A 19,132-nucleotide genomic window follows, 5' to 3' on the forward strand; every position below is an offset into this window, starting at 1 on the left:
CAGACAAACTGGGCAGCTATATGGGGAGGTTTTAAAGTATTTGCACAATTAGCCAATTAGATTACCGCAGAGCCCATGACCCTAATTCCAAAACATTTTTATCGAAAAAGCCTAAAAACCAGCCGTAAAACTTCGATAATGAGCCCTCGAGTGAAATTAAACAAGCAGGGCTCGAGGTTAATGCTTTAACAACAGTACTTGTCTATTGGCTAATGGCATATCAGATTGTCTTAGCCAAAACAATTGCCAACTCGCGAGATTGTCTATTGCTCAGATGCATGCTAGTAAAGTTTGTTTCAGTGCCTTAAGAACTCACAGGTTCTGGAACTGACACTGCATAAGACTGTTGGTAATGGAACCAGTTCAAAACTAAAAAGTGAGGTCTAGCTTTTGTCATTCTTACTGTGTTCAGCTTGTACATTTGTAGTCACAAATTACAACTTTGCCAAGTCTGATTTTCATCAGATACTAGCCAGAGCCTAGAAGAAATACAAAATAAATTACAGGCCAAATGTGGAGTTTTACTAGTCTGTGGCTAGTTGGCTCCTGCAAGTTAGTCTCGAGCTCTGACGAGGCTTTCTTATTGGACTTATTTTTGCCGAGTTTACTTTCGGAGACTGGAGGCACGTTATCGGAAGGAGTGTTGCGCTTTATAAATATCGGCGGGCTCTAATTAGCTGGAAGGAACTAAAAGTCTGAAAACTCAGGTACGCATAACAATATGACCTAAGGGTTCTGCAATCACAAGTTGAGAAACAAGTTTCAAATATTTAGATGAGCGGGAAGTACAAAGTCAAGAGCCCCCAACAGCGGGGTAAGAGGCTTCATAATCCGGAGGAATTTACAGTTCTTTCGTAGACAAATCTGCAAACTCGATACAAGCATAGGCGGGCGTATTGTTGGAGAAGTGTGCAAGATTTGGGGGTTTGGGGGTTGGGGGTGGTTACTATTGTCGGGGGAAGGGAAGAAAATTGCAGTCAAACCTGCGCTATATCACCGGACAGCTCTGTGGGTTCCACACAGGGCACATGAAAGACGTATAAGTGATTTAAAGAGTGCACATCATTTCTTGTAAAAACTTTTAATTCTAAATTCTCTCATGATAAAACAGATAAAAGAGACGCCTTAACAGTTTTAAAAAATTCCGCTTTTCGTTAATTACACTCTTAGAATGAACTGAATGCATCTGTACTAACAATAGTGGTGAACGCTGACACGATTTTCAGTCTGCAAGAAAAGTATGAAACTACAGACCCCTTATTGATATTGGTGAAAAATGTCACAAACGACGGGGTATCTTTCTAAAAAGTTATCAATAAGATATATTACACGGGCGTCTAAATTTATAAGCACTCGTATATACATTACTTGGCCAGTTGGGCTAAAAAACTACAACACTGTAGCGTCGATGGATTGCGTACACCAGAATCTATTCCAACTTTCTTGCAGATTAACTGAAGTTAACTCATAGTTACTTGAGTAAGAAAAATAGTAAAAGGAAAAGGAATTCTGGTCACCCAAATTGTAAACTTAATACCGCAATCAAGAGAACGCGTGCTGTTGTAAGTATTCTCTCGTTAAACTCAAAGAGTTTCTGAGAGAAGTTAGGCAAAACATTGTCGTTTTCAATAAACAATTGCTGAAAACCCGAGTACAAGACGCCTGTTATCCATTCGCTTGATGCCAGACAGTAGCCTCATTCTTCAAGACTAGCTTTACGAAAATGTAAAATGTACGCGTCCCCCGGGGCGTTCCCTTGGCTGGCAAGATTTCTCAACATGTTGTCTGACAACATCACTGAACAATAAATTCTATTTGCGGGTTCATTCGAGTCACCCTGAATTAAGAATTCATCCCAATTTTACCCGTTCCCTCGAATGCAGGAATAAATAGCCAAAGCATTATCTCATCGAACAGTACAAACCAGCAATCTAACTACAGTTGAGCACATAAGAAACGGGAAGACATCTGGGGAGAGTCTCATCCTCACATTCTCTTGCAGAGGGACCACTATTGGGGACAACATGGCTTCTCATCTATTGTCCCCAGTAAAGGCTGCACAAACGATTGCGAGATGAAACTCGCTACAGATTTCTTCTCGTTTCTAAAGAGGCGAATTCCTTCTTCTGTAAAGTATGTACAGTCATTAATAACGTGACAGTTATTGCCTCTTATTTATTTTGCTTAAACACGCGCTCTTTTATCGAGTCCCGTAATATCATCTCCTTTTCTTTTTCTCGACTGACAAAGACCCGGTCTGTCCGGTTCAGCCCGCGTGACCAGTTCAGCAAGTAAGTATTTTTGTGGGGGAGGTGGTGGGTCTTGCATAAGGTACTCGGCGATGTAGTCTGGCTTTAAACACCAAACATTATTCATCTGTAGCGAATCCAGGTCAGACGCTTCCACTTTCGTTTTGGATAAATCTGAAAAGAAAATTAGAATTAATCACTAAACCACTGCAAACAGTTTTCAGAATGGTTATGTCACGGTGTGCTGAGTATTTTTTTTGTGTGTGTGTGCGTGTGATGTAATAGTGTAATAGCGTAAAATTTTTCAAGATGCGCCACAGTGTAACATTTTAACTTCTCATTTAATTTCTTCATATCATGTCAATATAAAGGTACGTCGCAGGTGTAGAGTTACCAAGAAAGAAGACCTTTTCTTTTACCACAGGGCTAGAATCCGTACCTAGAAATGCGTGAGAAAAGTCTTGAGTGTTCTTGAAAGGCGGTCTGAATCCTGACACTTTAGCTCCCCCAGATTCTAGCAGACGTTTAAATCCTGGTTGCCTTGATTTGTCAACGCACAGAAGAACCACCCAGCCACTGAACGCACCACAGCAATACCCACTTGGACCGGTTTCTGAAGCAGCCTGAAAGTTGCAGTAACGTTTCCAAGTTAGCGAGAAACTCCACTTGCACTAAACAAAAGGAGGGAGTGCTCGTAGTCTATCACTGGGGAAGAAGACTTTACTAATCCCTGGGGCCCTTTACAGGGATGTACCCCAGGGGAGTTTCCTCATTTGACTTACCGCTCTTTCTTGACGAAGTTTGAGCCGCCATCTCCGAGCTGCAGCTGCGAGTTTATTGTGGGGTTCCCCGGGATTTTCTTGTCCCCACTCATGGGGCGTCTCATCCACAAAGAAACCTGCCTCACGACTGGCTTCCAGGAACGACTTGTGAAGCACCCACTTACCAGCAGCCACTGCAGCCAGATACTTCTCATTCCTAGTTGATCAAAGGAGAAAATGATTATCTACCAACGTAAAGCGACAAGGCAGCACAGCGAGTTCGTTTCCACAGACGTTTTAACGCTCTCCCTTAGCGTAACCAAAGACGTGCACTTTCCTTACAGGGTGCGACACAAAAGGGGGTCCACTTGCCCCAGACATGTGTTTTGGCCAATGGCCAAGTGGGTTAGCAAACTTACTTGTCCTTTGGAAAAGTAAATTTTCAGAAAATAACTTTAAATAGCAAGGTGTTCTTAATATGCTTTAGCAGAAAATAAACATAAAGTATACAGTCGGGTTTTTGCAAGTGTAAAACAGATCGCCTTTCATAACAGCTACTTTGGGAACCTGAGGTTGGGAGTCAGAGTCAGATCTAGCCTTTTTCCTCGCCTTTTGTTCTTAGGCAAGATATGTTACTCTCACAGTGCTTCTTCCCACCATAGAGGCATGCTCAGAAAGAAGTGTGGCTGGAGCGGAAGGAATGTAACAAGAAACTATCCGATTTGCAACTCTTACCCGTATTTTTACTCAGACAACTTAATCCACCTAAGCTGTGACATTAATTCTAGCTGCTTCGACCGACGAAAGTATTTAATGACACATCCTTTAAACGCAAACCGTGTAATAATTAGGTCGAACTCACCTGTTTGGTTTACCAACCACCACGTGCGTGCACTCGGGATTAAAGTAAACAGTGTCGAACACTTGGCCCCCAAGCTGCTCAATCAACGCCGAGTAATCAATCTTCTCTTGAGGCGTCATGACAGAGAGCTGAAACTTGGGCGTGATCCAAGCACGTGTTTGAGTTTGATCAAGTTCCGTGCCTTCAAGAAGGTTCACTGGTGGTGGTTTTAGAGTGTCTTTGATTTGAAGGCCAAGCTTTGGGGCTGCGGGGGTAGAGCTGGAAACAGGCGAGGGAGGGTCGGATTTCATTGTCACGTTTAGCTCTCTTACGTGACGTTCAACAGTGTTGTTGTTGTCAGCAACCGCGACTCCAGTGATTGTAGAATCTTTCGAGACTGTTGTCTGCATGTTCTACGAGGAACATGTCCAAAGAACGCATATAGTTAGCTCGCATAAAACAAGAATTGAACCTAGATTCAAGTGCTCATAGATGTGAGAAACCAGTTAAAATTCATTGTACAGTTGATCCCCGCTATGTCGGACTCTCAGGGGAAACGAGTTCGAAATACGAGATAGTAAATGACTGAAGGGCAAATCTAAGGAAAATGGTTTAAGTTCGAAATAACGGGGAATTCAAAATAACCGAGCTCGAATTAGCCAGGTCCAACTATACTTATTAATATGAACAAAATAATTTAAGAACGTGCCTTTAGCTTGATGAACAATCTCCAATTAACTCCGATCATGTTAAATGCAACTTAAATTGTCACCAAATTTTGTCTCTGGAAAATACGCTTTGGTCGTTTCAATGGAACTTCAACTAATCAAAGTCTAAAACAGCTCTCTGTTGATTTAACCTTTCGTAGTTGTCTCAAGTCTAGCATGTTTGACGCATATCACACCCACCGTGTGTGTTTTGTTGTCCCGTCTGTCCTCCTCCTCGTCTTCTGTATGGAAGTCTGGACTGGGACTGTTGCCTCTTTTGAGTTGTGCCATGATCTTCTCACGCTCCATCCGTCCCGCGGGATCGTCGTAAGTGATAGTATCACTTTGTGAGTGTTCACTGTCATCATTCATTGGCATTCGGGATTTGACCCGTGAGGAAGAGTTACTGTCGACACCTTCAACAGCCTTCAATAGAAGCAAACGAACACATTTTTTTTAAGCTTATTGGCTTGGATTTTACCGTTTGTATTCAACTTTAATGTCCGAAATTCAAAACGTATTACAAGCTGTTAGAAGAATTAGCTGTAAGACCACCTGACAGTCAATGATAAATGTTGAAGATAACAGATTGTGTTCGGTTTTTGTCTCCTCCGTTCGAAATCAAGCTCCCATTTTTTAGTTACTTTATTGCCGTTCGAGCTCTATTCTGTGTGCTTCTCGAACATTTCAGACGTCACGAGCGATCGCTATTTTCTCTCCTTTGTTTAACAGAAAGAAGAGTTTCCTCGTAGATAAACGAGGAGAATTGAGCCGAGACAAAAGTAGGCACCGAAAGTGGGAGGGAGACTTGTACCTACCTTAGAACTGACACGTGATCGCAACCTTGATGAGGTCCGTCTCGTGGCCAATGACATCTCAGCATTTGCATTCGCTGGTGAATTGTGGGAAATGCTGCTTGAGTTTGTAGATGACGTATGTCGTCTGCTTCTTCGCCTTCCTTTCGCCTGTCCAAAGGCACATAATTTTTTAGTTACCGTTTGTAAATTCCAGACGAATTTTGAGCTCTGCAAACAGACAGCAGCAGAGTGCGAAAAAAGAAATGCTGTCTACTAGGTGTTGATTAAAATCAAAGGGTTAACTTTAATATAGCTCTCGTGGTAGCGGAGTTCGCTTGTTCCAAGGGCTCGGACTGCGCTCATTTTTTCATTCGTCCGCCCACGTATTTACCTCGGCCCTCCCTAGCGACTGAAAACATGGACCAAGCTATAGCGGACTGAATTTGAGCCTGCTTACTCAAACCACAATGTTAACGCCATTCAGTACGCGAAATTTTAAAATGGATTTAACAGCTTATTTTCTCCTTACACAAAGGTGATGTTTCTTAACTTTATCACAAAACCATATAAAACAAACTTCTAACGCACTTTGTTTCGTGATAAATAATTTGTAAGCCGTCGTACATTGCGTCGGGAAAAGAGGAAACGGAGCGAAATGTCAGCGAGCCTCAAGAGAGTTCAGAAAACGGTCTGCAGATGGCGCGCGCTTTGACTGGTTGAAAGTAAAACCGTACGCGTTTCTGTCTAATTAGACTACAAACCCGAGCTTACTAAAATCGATAGAAACCAGGAACAAATAGTGAAATAGTTTGGACATAACCAAGAAGCAAACAGAACATCCATAAATGAATCTATTGAAGGTATGTGATTTACGTTTTCAACAATGATAAACGAAAAAACTGTGCGCGCGCTCACGTGATTGACTTTCGATCGATAGATTGGGGCTGCAACTGCGCAGCCAATCAAATTTTCAGTTTTCTCCACAATCGGCCAATAGCCTGTCAAAACACAGAAATCAAAAACAAAAAAATATCAGTTTTTTAGCGATATAAAGCCTTGTAAAACTGAAGTTTAGATAACGCGCTTCATTGCTTACGTTTGTTTCGGATTTACTTTGACAATTTATATCAAACGGAGCATATTAAACGGAGTTCGGCGAATCGTTTGACAATTAGTAATAAACTAAAACACATTTTTACGGCTGTTGGGTGAAGTTCCATTTTAATTATTTGGTTCGAATGTTCTTAAACGTTGCGCGTGCTTTTCGTCATAAAAAGGAGTTTAATAACGTCATGAACGTAACCAAGACAACTGAAACAGTTCGCTTTTCTCAAGAGACTTTGATAAGAGCTTAGTGCTTCGGACGTACAGGAGAAAGACAAAGAATTTTCAGTTTTACAACATGTGTGGGTCTTTGCTATCAAAATTCGCTGGACGCGGGAATCAAGTCGCGCCAGCGGATGAGTCAGCTTTCAGAAAACCCAAACGAGTTCAGGGAAAAACAAAACTTGCGGAGGAGACAACATCAATCCGCGAGTCCAGTCCGGTGGATAAATTATCAATCTGCGAGTCCAGTCCTGTGGATAAATTATCACGCAGCGACTTGGGAGTTAAGGAAAAACCAAATGCGGCATCGGTAAGAAACTCAAAAGAAGCATTTGAGGCGGAAAGCTCCGCAAACAGTGAAGCGAAGGGAATTCAAGAATCGTCACCCGGTAATGAAAAAGATGCCGAGGCAAGAGCCATGGACAGTGCGGCAGCCATTCTGTCAGCACAGAGAGCCATAGGTTCAAGTGACATGAAGATACGCGCAATGCAGAGCGCTAAAGAAATTTTGGAAGCTCAGATTGACAGCGGGCCTTCAAGTTCCACCACCATCGCTTCCCAGCCTGTGAGTTCCACGCGATCAGTACTCATGGGTGCAACCTCAAACGCCATTGCTTTTGAAGTCCTTGTTGGGCAGAGGCCAACAGCCCGCCCTTTAAGCAGGGTTCCACGGCGCCTAAGCAAGTTGGAGAGCCAGCCAAGAGCGTCAACAAAACAAGTGAATGCTAAACTTCTGGCTGCAGAAGAACGCAAACTCAGAGAGCTGGAAAACATCCGAGCCCGCGCATCCAGCAGGGCAGGAGGTAACAGACCACACCCAGCAGAGGCTGCTTCCAAAGCTACTGCCCAGAAAATTGCTTCCAAGCAAGCTGTCGCCGAGAGAAACAGGAATGACATGATCGCTTCAAAGAAGCAATCCGGAAATAAATCTTCAAGAAAACGGAACAAGATTGCTGCTTCCCAGGCTTCCGCCAAGGAAGAGCTGCAGTCCGCCATTGAACAGAAAATGGAGAAGACTGCGCAAAGGAAGGCGGCGAAAAAACAACAACGACAAAATCAGAAAAACCTGAGAGCAGAGCGCACGAGGAGAGTCAGAGAAAACGTAAGTCGCTATTTTCTAGACGTTTGACAAGCCATTCTTTAAGCTAACTTTCGCGCCTTTTCTTGAATTTGCCAGATTGAACGCATGTTAAGAGAGGAGGAGAAGGAAGTACTTGAAGATCTTCGGGAACTGGAAGCAGATCAAGCTTACTGTGCCTCTGACAGCGACGAGTCGTGGGGAGATAAAGATGACACCGTCGTCTACGAGTGGGAGGACTTCTTCCAAGACTAATTAGTCCATTAGGACTAATGCCCTGTCAATAACTGACAGTGGCTCTGAACGTGAAAGCGAGCATAACGTCACGGAGAATTTACGATACAAAAACTGAAAAAAGAGGATTCCAAATCACGTACTTGTCTCAAAATTCTAAATGCTAATTCTGAACTTGGTAATTCATCAACTGTGAACTGATTAACAGAGAGAAAACACGACGAGGAGTCGTGATTCCAGAGAACGGATGTTACCACCTTCCAGTCCAGCTGTCTCTCATCAATGCTTAAATCACTTTACACTGAAGTTAATCTGTACTCTTTAATAACACTTGATTGAACTACTGTAGCAACATTTTCATCCCCCCTCCCCCTCTCTGTAATGCGTCCCCTCCCTTTCCCCTCCACGTACATTTGTGACGTGTGTTAGTGTTACAGTAGTACAATTAGTTTCCTCTCGCTATCCTGGCCTAATAATGTTTGCTTGTTGAGACATAACGTGAAGCGTTGTTAAATAAACAAACAATGTGTGAGCCTCAATTTGTGTGGTTTTATTGTGCTTAACCAATCGTGCGGTTTCTTTGTCTGTGATTTTCAAATTGACCATTTCTCAACTTGAATTATGATGTAAGGAATGACTCTTATTTTAGGGGAAAATGGAAATGATTTTCGGGCTAGTAAATCCTAGGTAGAGCTTACTCAAAGGGCAATGTCGAAAATTTGTTTTCTTTGCACCCTGTGAACTATTTTTGTTGTTGGATATCCATTACCACTAAGACCCTTGTCATTTCACCAAGATGAGTTTTCCTCCTCTTTCACACACTTTTTCTTCAATCTCTGACGACAGGTAGTTAATTATGACGCTGTTTAAATTAAGATCTCTATTCAGCAGAAAGAAATCGTGTTTACAAAAGTAATTAAAGCTCACTCACAAGAAAAACAATTGATACAAGCTCTTGGAATAGCACTTAGAAAGAAAAAGAAAAAAATCTGCGTTCACAGCTGTAGGTACCTTGGTAGCATCCATGATTGCCTCCAGCTGTCGTTTGAAATCCTCCCGTGCTTCTAAAGACTCTAATGTTGCTGGTCCCATTTGGGGATCCTGCTGTACTTGCTCCTCTTCAGTGATCCCCTCTGCCACACCCTGTTCAACGCTAGGTAACTCACTTGATCCATTGTTTGTCCTACTTGGCTTTTCGGAGCCATTTTCTTCACTCACACCACTTGCCTTTGCTGTAGGCGACTTTCCTTTCTTTTGTGGTGACATATCTTGTTCAAGTGTTGACTGAAGATTTTTACAATGAAATGAGGTCATTAATAGTCCACTGCACATTGTTGTAGTTACTTTTAAGAACAGAATAATAGACACATAGAAGATCTGTACAGAACACACACAAATAACATGATGATGTATGGGTATGCAGGCTAGAGTCCCACAAAGCCTGTCATACATGCAGCTTCAGTAGTATAAGACAACTACACGTATGGCTTTTGCTACACCCTCTGGAAGGAATGCTAGTCCATCATAGGTCCATTCTCGCCCTCAAAAAAATTGTTACACACAGACTGCCCTAACTATTCTCCTAACTAGACTCCTGGATGGAGAGACACAGAGTGAAGTATGGTGTCTTAGCAAAGAACACAACAACACTGAGTTCACTCTAGATCATTGTACCTCATTGTACCTTGAGTGGATGTATAAACAGGCAAATACAGTAAACTGCACAACTTAAATCACAATACTCACTGCTTTGGATGATCTTGTCACTCTTCTACCTGTCGTTACTACAGGGAGATTTAATTTGGGATTGAATGTGTGCGGATACATGGCCTCATCAACTCTTTCATTTTTCTCCTGGCAGACGTACAGCCAATGAGGAGACACAATGTGAATGCCGCGATCTTTTGCTAGGGTGTATTCCTTTGTTTTGTCATTGGCTGAGCCCTGATAAGGATCACAATAATCATATTTATAAGTGCCTCAGCAGTGCAAATAGAAAATAGAAACATTGAAAAAGAAGTACATGTATATACCAAAGACGTATTACTACTATCAAGTACACTTTTTTCTAGACTACCAAAGAGTGAAAGCGTAAGCACGACAAATACAAATAACCAAATGAGTTAATGAGGACTCTACTTCAAAACATGCAAACCACATGTACAAGTACATGCACTGTCAAATACAGGATAAGTGTGCTTAAACTGAGGTATGAGTGACTTGAACCAAGTTATCTGATAGATAACCTTTGAGGATTGTACAGTAAACTGTATTTCTTGAACAAATAGTATTCCATATAATTATGTGTTATTTCTAAGCAGATGGTGCAATATCACGGTTACTAATGAGTCGTGATCTCCACCTGGCAGGTGCACCCATGTGAATAGCAAATGAGATGAGTCTGGGCAAGCAATTTAAACTGGATAAATTGGATTAATTCTAAATACATGAATCGTCAACCATTATTGCAATTAGTATTTTTAGTGTTTGTAAGTTTGCAAAATATAAACAGAAGGTACTAGAAGAAACAGCCAAATTAATCATTGTTTCTCCGCAAAACTATCTTGGAACAGAAAAGAAACAGAAAAACATTACTATTCTCTCACTTGGTGAATGAGATGAGTGCAGGATTCATCATAAAGCCAGTGATAATCAGCACCAAGAGATGAAGCCAAGGTGAACAGCTCTGTCTGTTGCTGAGTCAACTTTTTACTGATGGATAAAATAATTCCAGCAAGAATTCCTTTCTGAGGAGATTCTCTCTGTTCCTATAAAATAACAGCTTGTTAACATGTGAAGCTTCTGTCGCCTGTTAAAGCAACATTTCTTACCTGTTCACAAAGACTACATAATGGGTTACAGTCAAACCTGTATACAATGGTCACCCTTGCGAAATAGCCAGGTGATCGTTATATACAGGGTGACCGCTGTACACAGATTTCCTTTAAACTCCCCTGGAAGTCAATAAATAGCATTTTTATGTGCAAATGATCATTCAATTTACGTTTTAACGACAATAATGAGTAACAGTAACGCAATAAACACGACAAAAAAGGCACATAAAATGTCCGTGGTGTACTTTAAGGGAGGGGCAGTATACTTTGATTTAAGTCTCCTGTGAGTGGCTGCATCGGACTGAAGCTGATAGAAGAGAAATTTGATGCCGAGCGCTGTCTTGGTTTATAAAACAGTAGCCTAATACAGTGTAAAGCCGCCGCTGTCAACTTGATAAGTACCGCAGTACAGTTTTATAATCTGGGAACTATGACGAAAGTGAAAACAGTGTGGTACGGTTGTGTTGTTACAGTTACACTAGCTAACTATTGTTTGAAAGTGACGATACTTTAAAGTTATCTGCCGCAAGCATGTGTTGGACATAGGCGATGACATGTATTAGTAGTTGTGTTTAGTACTAATATTTGTATTTTTGTGAGAGCCCTTGGTGGCTACTATTTAACGAGCGAATGAATAAAGCTTGTCATTATTCATTAATTGTACCCAATTTCGTGACCGTTATATACAGGTAAAAGATAATGAAATGGTGGATTCAGGAAGTCTAAAGGGTGACCGCATCTGTTATATACAGGTGACCACTATATGCAGGTCAACTTAACAGTAAATATAAGGGATGATTTTTGGGAAGTTGTTCAGTGACCATTATACACAGGGTGACCGCTATATACAGGGCCGTTATATACAGGTTTGACTGTATTGACTAATTGTGACCTCGTGACTATGATGTTGGCCAAAAGCAAGTTTGTTTGGCATGTTTATGGACCAGGAAGGTTCTTCCCACAAAGAAAAATTTCAAATAATTTCATGTGAATCCCTGTGCAGAAACCCACAGCGTAAGTACATGTACCTGTACAGTACAGTGTGTACCTGTATATATATTTCTTCCCCTACTGTACATTGTGTTATCTCATCTCTGATACTGACCTTCACGGGAAAAAATTAAAAACCCAGTGCTCATCAAAAATTATATTTTTTTACCAGAAATTTAGCTCGGAACATATACATATTTATTTTCATTTGAATCGTTAATGAAATGACCTTTTCTCGATATTTTTTCCTTCAGGGTCAACAGAAACCTCCAATTACAAAATCACGTCGAACCCAAATGTTGCAAAAAAATCTCTTCAAAACCCTGACTTTGAAGCAATATATCACTTTAGCGTTAATAGCTACCACAAATCAGCAGAAGGTAAATCTATTCCTTAACAATCCAGCTTTATCGTGTTAAAATTTCAGCGAAATCGAACAAAACCAGAATTAATTAGAATTTTTTTGTGACCTCACTACCCAGACATGACCTAACAAAGGAAGCTACGGTCGCCCATAGCAACCGAAAAAGACGAACATAACAAAGCTGACATTTTGGCCAAAAAACTCCAGAATTATCGCCTGAGAGCTTAAACTTGAATAGGAACATCTTTTTCGAACTTTTTTCAACTGATTTAGATGAAAGAATGGCCTCGGCGGGCTACAAAAAAGACCAAGAGAAAAAACAGAACAGGAAAGCATAAGAAGCCAATAATATTTCACCACGTGGCTTTCAGCATGAAAATGAAAATACAGCTTACTTCTGGATAAATTCAGCCTTAGAAGCCAGCAACTGGTCCCAAATTACTTTCTGTATCCATACAAATGTCCTGACTTCCATCTCCGAAAGAGTTTGCCCCAATTTTGAGCAAATAAACATTTTTCCGACAGCGACCGCCATTACGGTGGCTTGCATACTAAATTAGCTAACTTGACAAAACTCTCGTGAGGGGAAGGGGGATATGACGAAAAGAGCTGAAAAATGGCCTGTAATTGGCTAATGATGAGATCATCCCACTGTCCAAATTTGGTGAGAATCGAAAGTAATACCAATTTTCTGTCACGTTTTCAATCTGTGGCCACTGGACTGACCAAAATTGATACATCAGTTGGGATAGAGTTAAATAAAGGCATTTTTTTTTTTTTTTTTTTTTGCTGTCTGGATGGCACTCTAGATGTGAATGAGGGCCAGTAACCAGCCAAGGTTTTGGCTTTCCAGCTTAAGGTTGTCCTTGTTTCACATTGCAGATCATCACAGGGATTACATTTAGCATGTTTCTTTTGGTTAACAATCAACAGTGAAAACTCTATATCATACATTCATTGACAACCTACCCATACATGACTCACAATGCACTATAGTAATTAATAACAACTGCACCTCTCCTCCTTGGCAAACTTCATCAATAGTTTCATCATTGTTATCTTCACCTAGGTCATCATCCCTTGTGGGTGGGGCAACAGTTCCCAGTTTCTGAAGCGTCTGCTTGATGTTCTCTGCAAAAAAGTCATCCAGAGGAAAGCTGTTTCTACTGCCACGACTCTTTCTGCTCTTAAGACTGTGACTGCGACAGGCAGGAGAGGCTAACTCCTCCATCACATCAGTCAAGTCAAATGACGGTCTGAAAGGACGATTGTAAATTGATGGCCTCTTCGCTGGTTGCTTATATGTACTGCCATTATTGCAAGCCACCTTGTTTAAATTTGCGACTTGCATAGCAGCTGCTGGATCATTTGTTTCCATGGCGATTTCTTCTCGTGCAGTTTTCACATTCACTTCCTCACCACTGTCTTTGGTAAGGAGCTCATCACGTCTTAGATTCTCCAATGGATCAATATCAATGTTATCTGTTTCTATCATTTTGTCTTTGTCAACTGGATACTTGCTGATGGGAACCAAGGTGCCACTTGCTGCACATGCAAACAGCCATTCTCTAGTCACAACTGGAATATGCCACTTCACAGCTGCTTTGTATTTGTCCCCATCTGGATCTCGACACAGAAGATGTGTGCTTGCATGATAGTTACTGCTTGCCTTGCGAACAAAGTACTCCTGACAGTGGGCACCTGGAAACACAACAACACAGTACTGACTCAGTCGAATCAGATATTCCCAATATTTACTAGCAACTATAAAATAATGCAATTCGCAATAACAACATTCCAAACCTAGTGAATCAATCCTAACCACTGACCTGACTCATTTTATGGCTACAGTCACTGCACATGATGATAAACTGGGAATTACCGTACCAAAAAAGTCAATTTTGCAGACTACATGTACATATACATGTATTTCCTTTGATTCTACAAACACCTTCAAAACAGCTGTCTTTACAAATTAAACAAAATTTTCTAATCATATCAATTCACACATACTGCTATCGATAACACTGTTCTTGCTGAGTGACAGACATTGCTGAGTGATGCCATTTTCATTTGCAACAACAAAAAAGCACAACAAAACAAAGACCATAAGCCAGGTTTCCTTTTCTTTCTTTTGTATTGATTCCTGTTGCCCTTTGTGGAAAGGGGTGGTTTTTCAATAGGCCACAAGTTTTTGCATTTCTGAGTTCCCATTATTATGCCTCAGTCTCCATATGAGTCCTTGCGTGAAACCATCAAAGAAAATGAGTTTGACTTGCATGAAAAAGAATCTCTAGGGGGAGAAAATGTTCACAAGAATGGTTTCACACAGACTCTTTTTGACACAGAGGTAGAAGACAACTTGGAAATGACCTGTTTTACAAGTAGGTACTAATATAATAACTACATTAATTTTGTTAATAATAATTACATGATTATTAACGAACGCAGATATATCAAACTAAAACATCATATTAAAAATTGGCTTGACCAACCCAAAAGTTCAGCCACTTGATACATGTGATCTCTCTCTACCCCGGTAAACTGGCTGATTGACAATACACATCCCTTGAGTGGTTGGCTTGCTGCTGGGATAGTGAAGGGCTTAAAGAGAAAGCTATCATCCAGTGCCAATAGATGGCCACATTCCAAACTCTGTTCCAACCAGCAAAACGTCACCTACAACCACACAAAAATCATAAAACACAACATATTAAACTATCTACATTGTACTCATATTTAGTGGCCCATACAGCTGGAGCTTATCCTAGCCTCTATAGCATTAAGCGACTGGAATGGGATGCTAGTCCATCACAAGGTTACCCTCAGCATTTGCTGGTACCCATTTATTCACCTGGGTGAAGAAAGGCAATGTGAGAGTAAAGTGTCTTCCCCAAGAACATAACACAATGTCCCTGGCCAGGACGGTGGTTTGATCCAGAGTCAAGTATACCAACCATTAGACCACTGCACTGCCAACTCCTGTACAGTACAGTTTTGTTGACGCAGAAAAAGGAAAAATATTACATGTACATCTTAACTTAGTTGTCTAGAATTACAGATAAAAATTGTTTTTTAAAAAAAAAATAGTAAAGTTACTTACTAACTGCTTTGCTTGCAACTTCTCATCAGGAACCATATTCATTGGCAAAATTGCATAGTCAGCAGTTTGTCCCCTGGCCACGTGCTTTCCTCCATTACTTTCTATGAGTTGCCAAAGGTGTGCCACATGCTCATTAGCAAAGCCAGCAACTGTTAAACACTTCTCAGAAAGTAAGCCATCTTGTTCAGGTTCACCTTCCTCATCAAGTGTTGCATCAGGGTCTGCATTGGTGCTAGGTTTATCTAATTAATCAAGAACTTACTAATTTCATCCCAGTATCATTTATATATAATTTATACAGCTCACAAAATTAATGTTATTTACCAAGCACAAGGGCTTTCATATAATGAGACAATATCACCCCTGTAGACACTGTATATCAGTACATGGAAATCTTGACAGTTGAAATGTTTTCATGGATTACAGGGGAAAAAAAGCAGCTGCCTATGGTGACAAGTCAGAGGATGACATTGCCTGCCTGGTTTGACCATCTTAGAGGAAAGGGTTTTTATAACAAAGTTCAGTTCAAAATGTTTTGTCAGCCTGTGAAAACTAGTTGCTCTAATGCTGAAAACATTGATAAAACCCCTGGTGTTTGGCTTTTGATGAAACCTCCATCTTCCATACTTCCTTACCAAGGATGGCAGAAAACTACTGTAGTTGAAAGACTTTACTTTGTTATACTGTACCTATTAGCTGCTCACTGGGATTTGTTCGTGGAGGGTTTTGTGCAGATGTACTGGCATTGTCCATATTCTCAGTCAAGTACTGCTGGAAAACGTCATCGTCATCTTCAAAGGCATCATCTTGAAGTTTAGCGATTTTTACATTTTTATAATTAGCTGACACTTTTGGTTGAGGTGCAGGATTGTTTTCTGGTGCTGTCACAAGATTTCCTTCAGGATTTTCATTTTCCTTGCATGAAGTGGAAAGTTTTTCTTTGTCTATCAGATAATCTGTGAAAGGGAACAACAGTGTGCAGTCCAATAAAATATACAAGTGATGTACTGTAGAACTTCACTTGATTCTCAAGAGTTTATTACGTTTGTGTGAAGAAGTCAGGTTATTGTCTGGCTTATATTAGAGACTACAAGTGTGTGTGTTTACAGCATGAACATCTCAATAATCAAGCATAAATACTTTACTGCCAAAATATCATTCCAACAGGTAGTTTTTTTTTTTTTTTTTTTTTTTTTTTTTTTTTACATTACAGCTGTATGTATTAAACATATCCAGATTTGCACAGTAAAGACCAAGGCCAACACGTGTATTAAGCTTGGCTAACAGATATGTATAATAGGAAAAGAGCTGTAGAAACTTTATCTGGTCTAAGCACACCTTCTGACAGGGTGCGGGGTGCAGGAACTGCACAATTCCGCCAAAACCGCACAATTCCCTCATCAAATCCTGCACAACACTTAAAGATTTGCTTAAATATTGAAGTAAAACAACCTCTTATTGGTCGCAGAGATTATTTTCTTTTCAAAACAAACGAGCAATCTTCCACTTTCCTCAAATGAAGTGCATGGGCAAATACAACAATGGCAAGGCATCAACTTACATTAATTTTGCAGATGAATTTACATAAACATTAGGGGATAACTTTGGAGAATTTGTAAACCTTAACGCACTAAATGATGAAACGTTCAAGCTACACATTTTCACTGAATTAAACAAAAAAGGTAAAGGAACTCAATTATACTGGAATATATTTTACTTTACTATGGTATTCTATAGATTTTGGTTTCATAAACATCGAGTTTAGTCATGTCACAACATGACTTTGTTCAGACAGAGTCAGTCAGAGACAGTTTGTTCAAACAAGTGGCAATTGCTACGTGGTATTTGAACTAGTGAAATAAATCTGGCTAAATATTCATGAATACAGTATTTCCTTGCTGTAGGAATTAGCAAGAACACTAGAAATTGAGATTTGGTTCATCAAAAGATTGCACAATCCCACACAATTCCCCGCACAATTGAAGTCTTTTTTTTTCCAGAACCCTGTCAGAAGGTCAGTCTAATACTGTTTGTTTGATTTCAATCATTTGGTCTTCTCAGTAATGTTAACAGTGACGTAAATGCTAGCATGGAATTGCACTTTTAGTAATTTGATTGTAGGCAAATCAATATTTTGAGTGTTCTTACTTTCTTCTGCTAGCTTTTTCCCTTCCCTTGCAGAATCCAGAATCCACTGAACACCCACAACAAACATGTGAAATTCACAATTCCTCAGCAATTCAAAGTCTTCATCAACTTTGTCTCCAATGATAACATGAGACACAATCTCATTGATCTGATTGAATCTTGTCCCTCCTCCAGAATTAATGATCTTTCTTAGCTTTTCCAGCTTTGCTCCACAAAATCCACTCAAGTAAATCTTGCAACCATCCAGAAACATATTTCCAGGCTGGATTCTCACATCAAAGTCAGAGCTTCCTAAATCGGAAATGTGAGTTTCTCCTAATCTGGAAACACTGTCAAAATTTCTGGATTGATTAGATGACAAGTTACTCTTCCTTCCAGAACCAGACTTAAGATCTTTGTCACCATGCTTTTGTGCACTTTTGTATGCCGCTTGTGCAGCTTTTTTGGAAATCTTCTTCTCTGCGCTACTCTTGGAGGAAGCCATACCAGCGTTGTTACATTTGGTCAAGCTACGTGACAATCTCATCCCTGCCTGAGAACTGTTGTTTACATCGTCACTTAATGTATAATAGTTTGACTCCTCAAGACAGACACCAGACTGAATTGAGTCATAAAACCACTGAGTGCAAACACAATGAAGATTCCACCTCCTTGCAAACTCATATTTTTCTCCCCTGGGAGTATCCACAAGCAAGTGGGTACAAGTGTTCATGTTGAGTTCTCCTGAGTATGTACCACCATTTTGTGCAACAAGTTTTTTGATTTCTTTCCTTTTCTCAGCATCAATACCTGTCACACAAAGGGTAATGCCCTTGAATGTTGGGCATAAGTATTCCATGAACTCTTCATCTGTTGCACAAATATGCTTATCATGACAAAGTTCCCAACACTTATAAACCCATTGAGGTAACAAGATTGGTTTATTAAAACTACACGCAACTCTGTACTTCTTGGAGCCTACTTCGCCCGCAACTAGGTGAGTCACTGAACTGGTGAAGTCTTTCATTACAATGCCTCCCATAAGCTGAATAAGCTCGTAAAGTCTGTCTCTTTCCTGCTTGGGCACACTGGTACAGCTGACAGCAATGCCTCGCATGGCAATGGAATAAACTGGGTACTGTACATTTGGCAAAGACGTCTTTGTCTGTAAACAAGACAATATACATTGCGGACCAACGATCCTACACTTGTTTACCTTCAAATATTCGAAGTCCTCTCCTTCGAAATTCTCCAAAACAAACACGGATCGCCTTGCTTCCAAATCAACATCACGCAAGTCACATGCAGGAATCCATTCGCTGTCAAGTGCATATTCTTTGCTGGCTTCCGATGCTCGTTGCAGATATTCCTCCTTCGATTTATCAACGCTTACAAAGCTAAGAACTGGCTCATCGCCGCTCTCCATTTGAAATCCTGGCGCGTGGATGAAATCGACAAAATGTCAAGTACTTTAATTTTCATCCGCCATCTTGGATTGCGCCGAAGTCGAAAAACCGAATAGTTCCGGTCCAACACGATCAAATTGGGACCACTTTGGTTGTTATAATCCTGTACTTTTAACAATTTATACTCTATAATGTAGTTTTTTGTTCAAAAGAATGGTTTAAATCTTAAAATTTCCAAAAACGTCGCACAAAACAAATGCCAATCTTTTTGGCGGGAAAAAATAAGCATGCGCAACATGTTCGAAATTTGTGAAT

At 40.4% G+C, this 19,132-nt stretch overlaps 2 protein-coding genes across 2 annotated transcripts; one reads left to right on the top strand and one right to left on the bottom strand.

Annotated features, from left to right (window-relative positions):
• Window positions 1-1,065: 1,065 nt before the first annotated feature.
• On the bottom strand, window positions 1,066-19,098 carry LOC110045693 (DNA topoisomerase 2-binding protein 1-A-like). The gene is made up of 14 exons (XM_020751308.2): window positions 17,433-19,098; window positions 15,974-16,240; window positions 15,285-15,526; window positions 14,677-14,860; window positions 13,197-13,882; window positions 10,600-10,761; window positions 9,740-9,937; window positions 9,005-9,277; window positions 5,377-5,523; window positions 4,760-4,984; window positions 3,873-4,264; window positions 3,032-3,227; window positions 2,689-2,872; window positions 1,066-2,423 (listed from the first exon to the last, which is right to left on the bottom strand). The coding sequence occupies exons 1-14, from the start codon at window positions 18,835-18,837 to the stop codon at window positions 2,185-2,187; spliced, it is 4,800 nt and encodes a 1,599-aa protein (XP_020606967.2). The 5' UTR covers window positions 18,838-19,098; the 3' UTR covers window positions 1,066-2,184.
• Window positions 6,758-8,014, top strand: LOC110045697 (uncharacterized). The gene is made up of 2 exons (XM_089283158.1): window positions 6,758-7,783; window positions 7,859-8,014. The coding sequence occupies exons 1-2, from the start codon at window positions 6,758-6,760 to the stop codon at window positions 8,012-8,014; spliced, it is 1,182 nt and encodes a 393-aa protein (XP_089139284.1).
• Window positions 19,099-19,132: the final 34 nt, after the last annotated feature.

This window comes from Orbicella faveolata, unplaced genomic scaffold (assembly GCF_042242905.1).
Source record: "Orbicella faveolata isolate gen_17 unplaced genomic scaffold, um_ofav_v1 contig_1, whole genome shotgun sequence".
Taxonomy (NCBI): Eukaryota; Metazoa; Cnidaria; class Anthozoa; order Scleractinia; family Merulinidae; genus Orbicella; species Orbicella faveolata.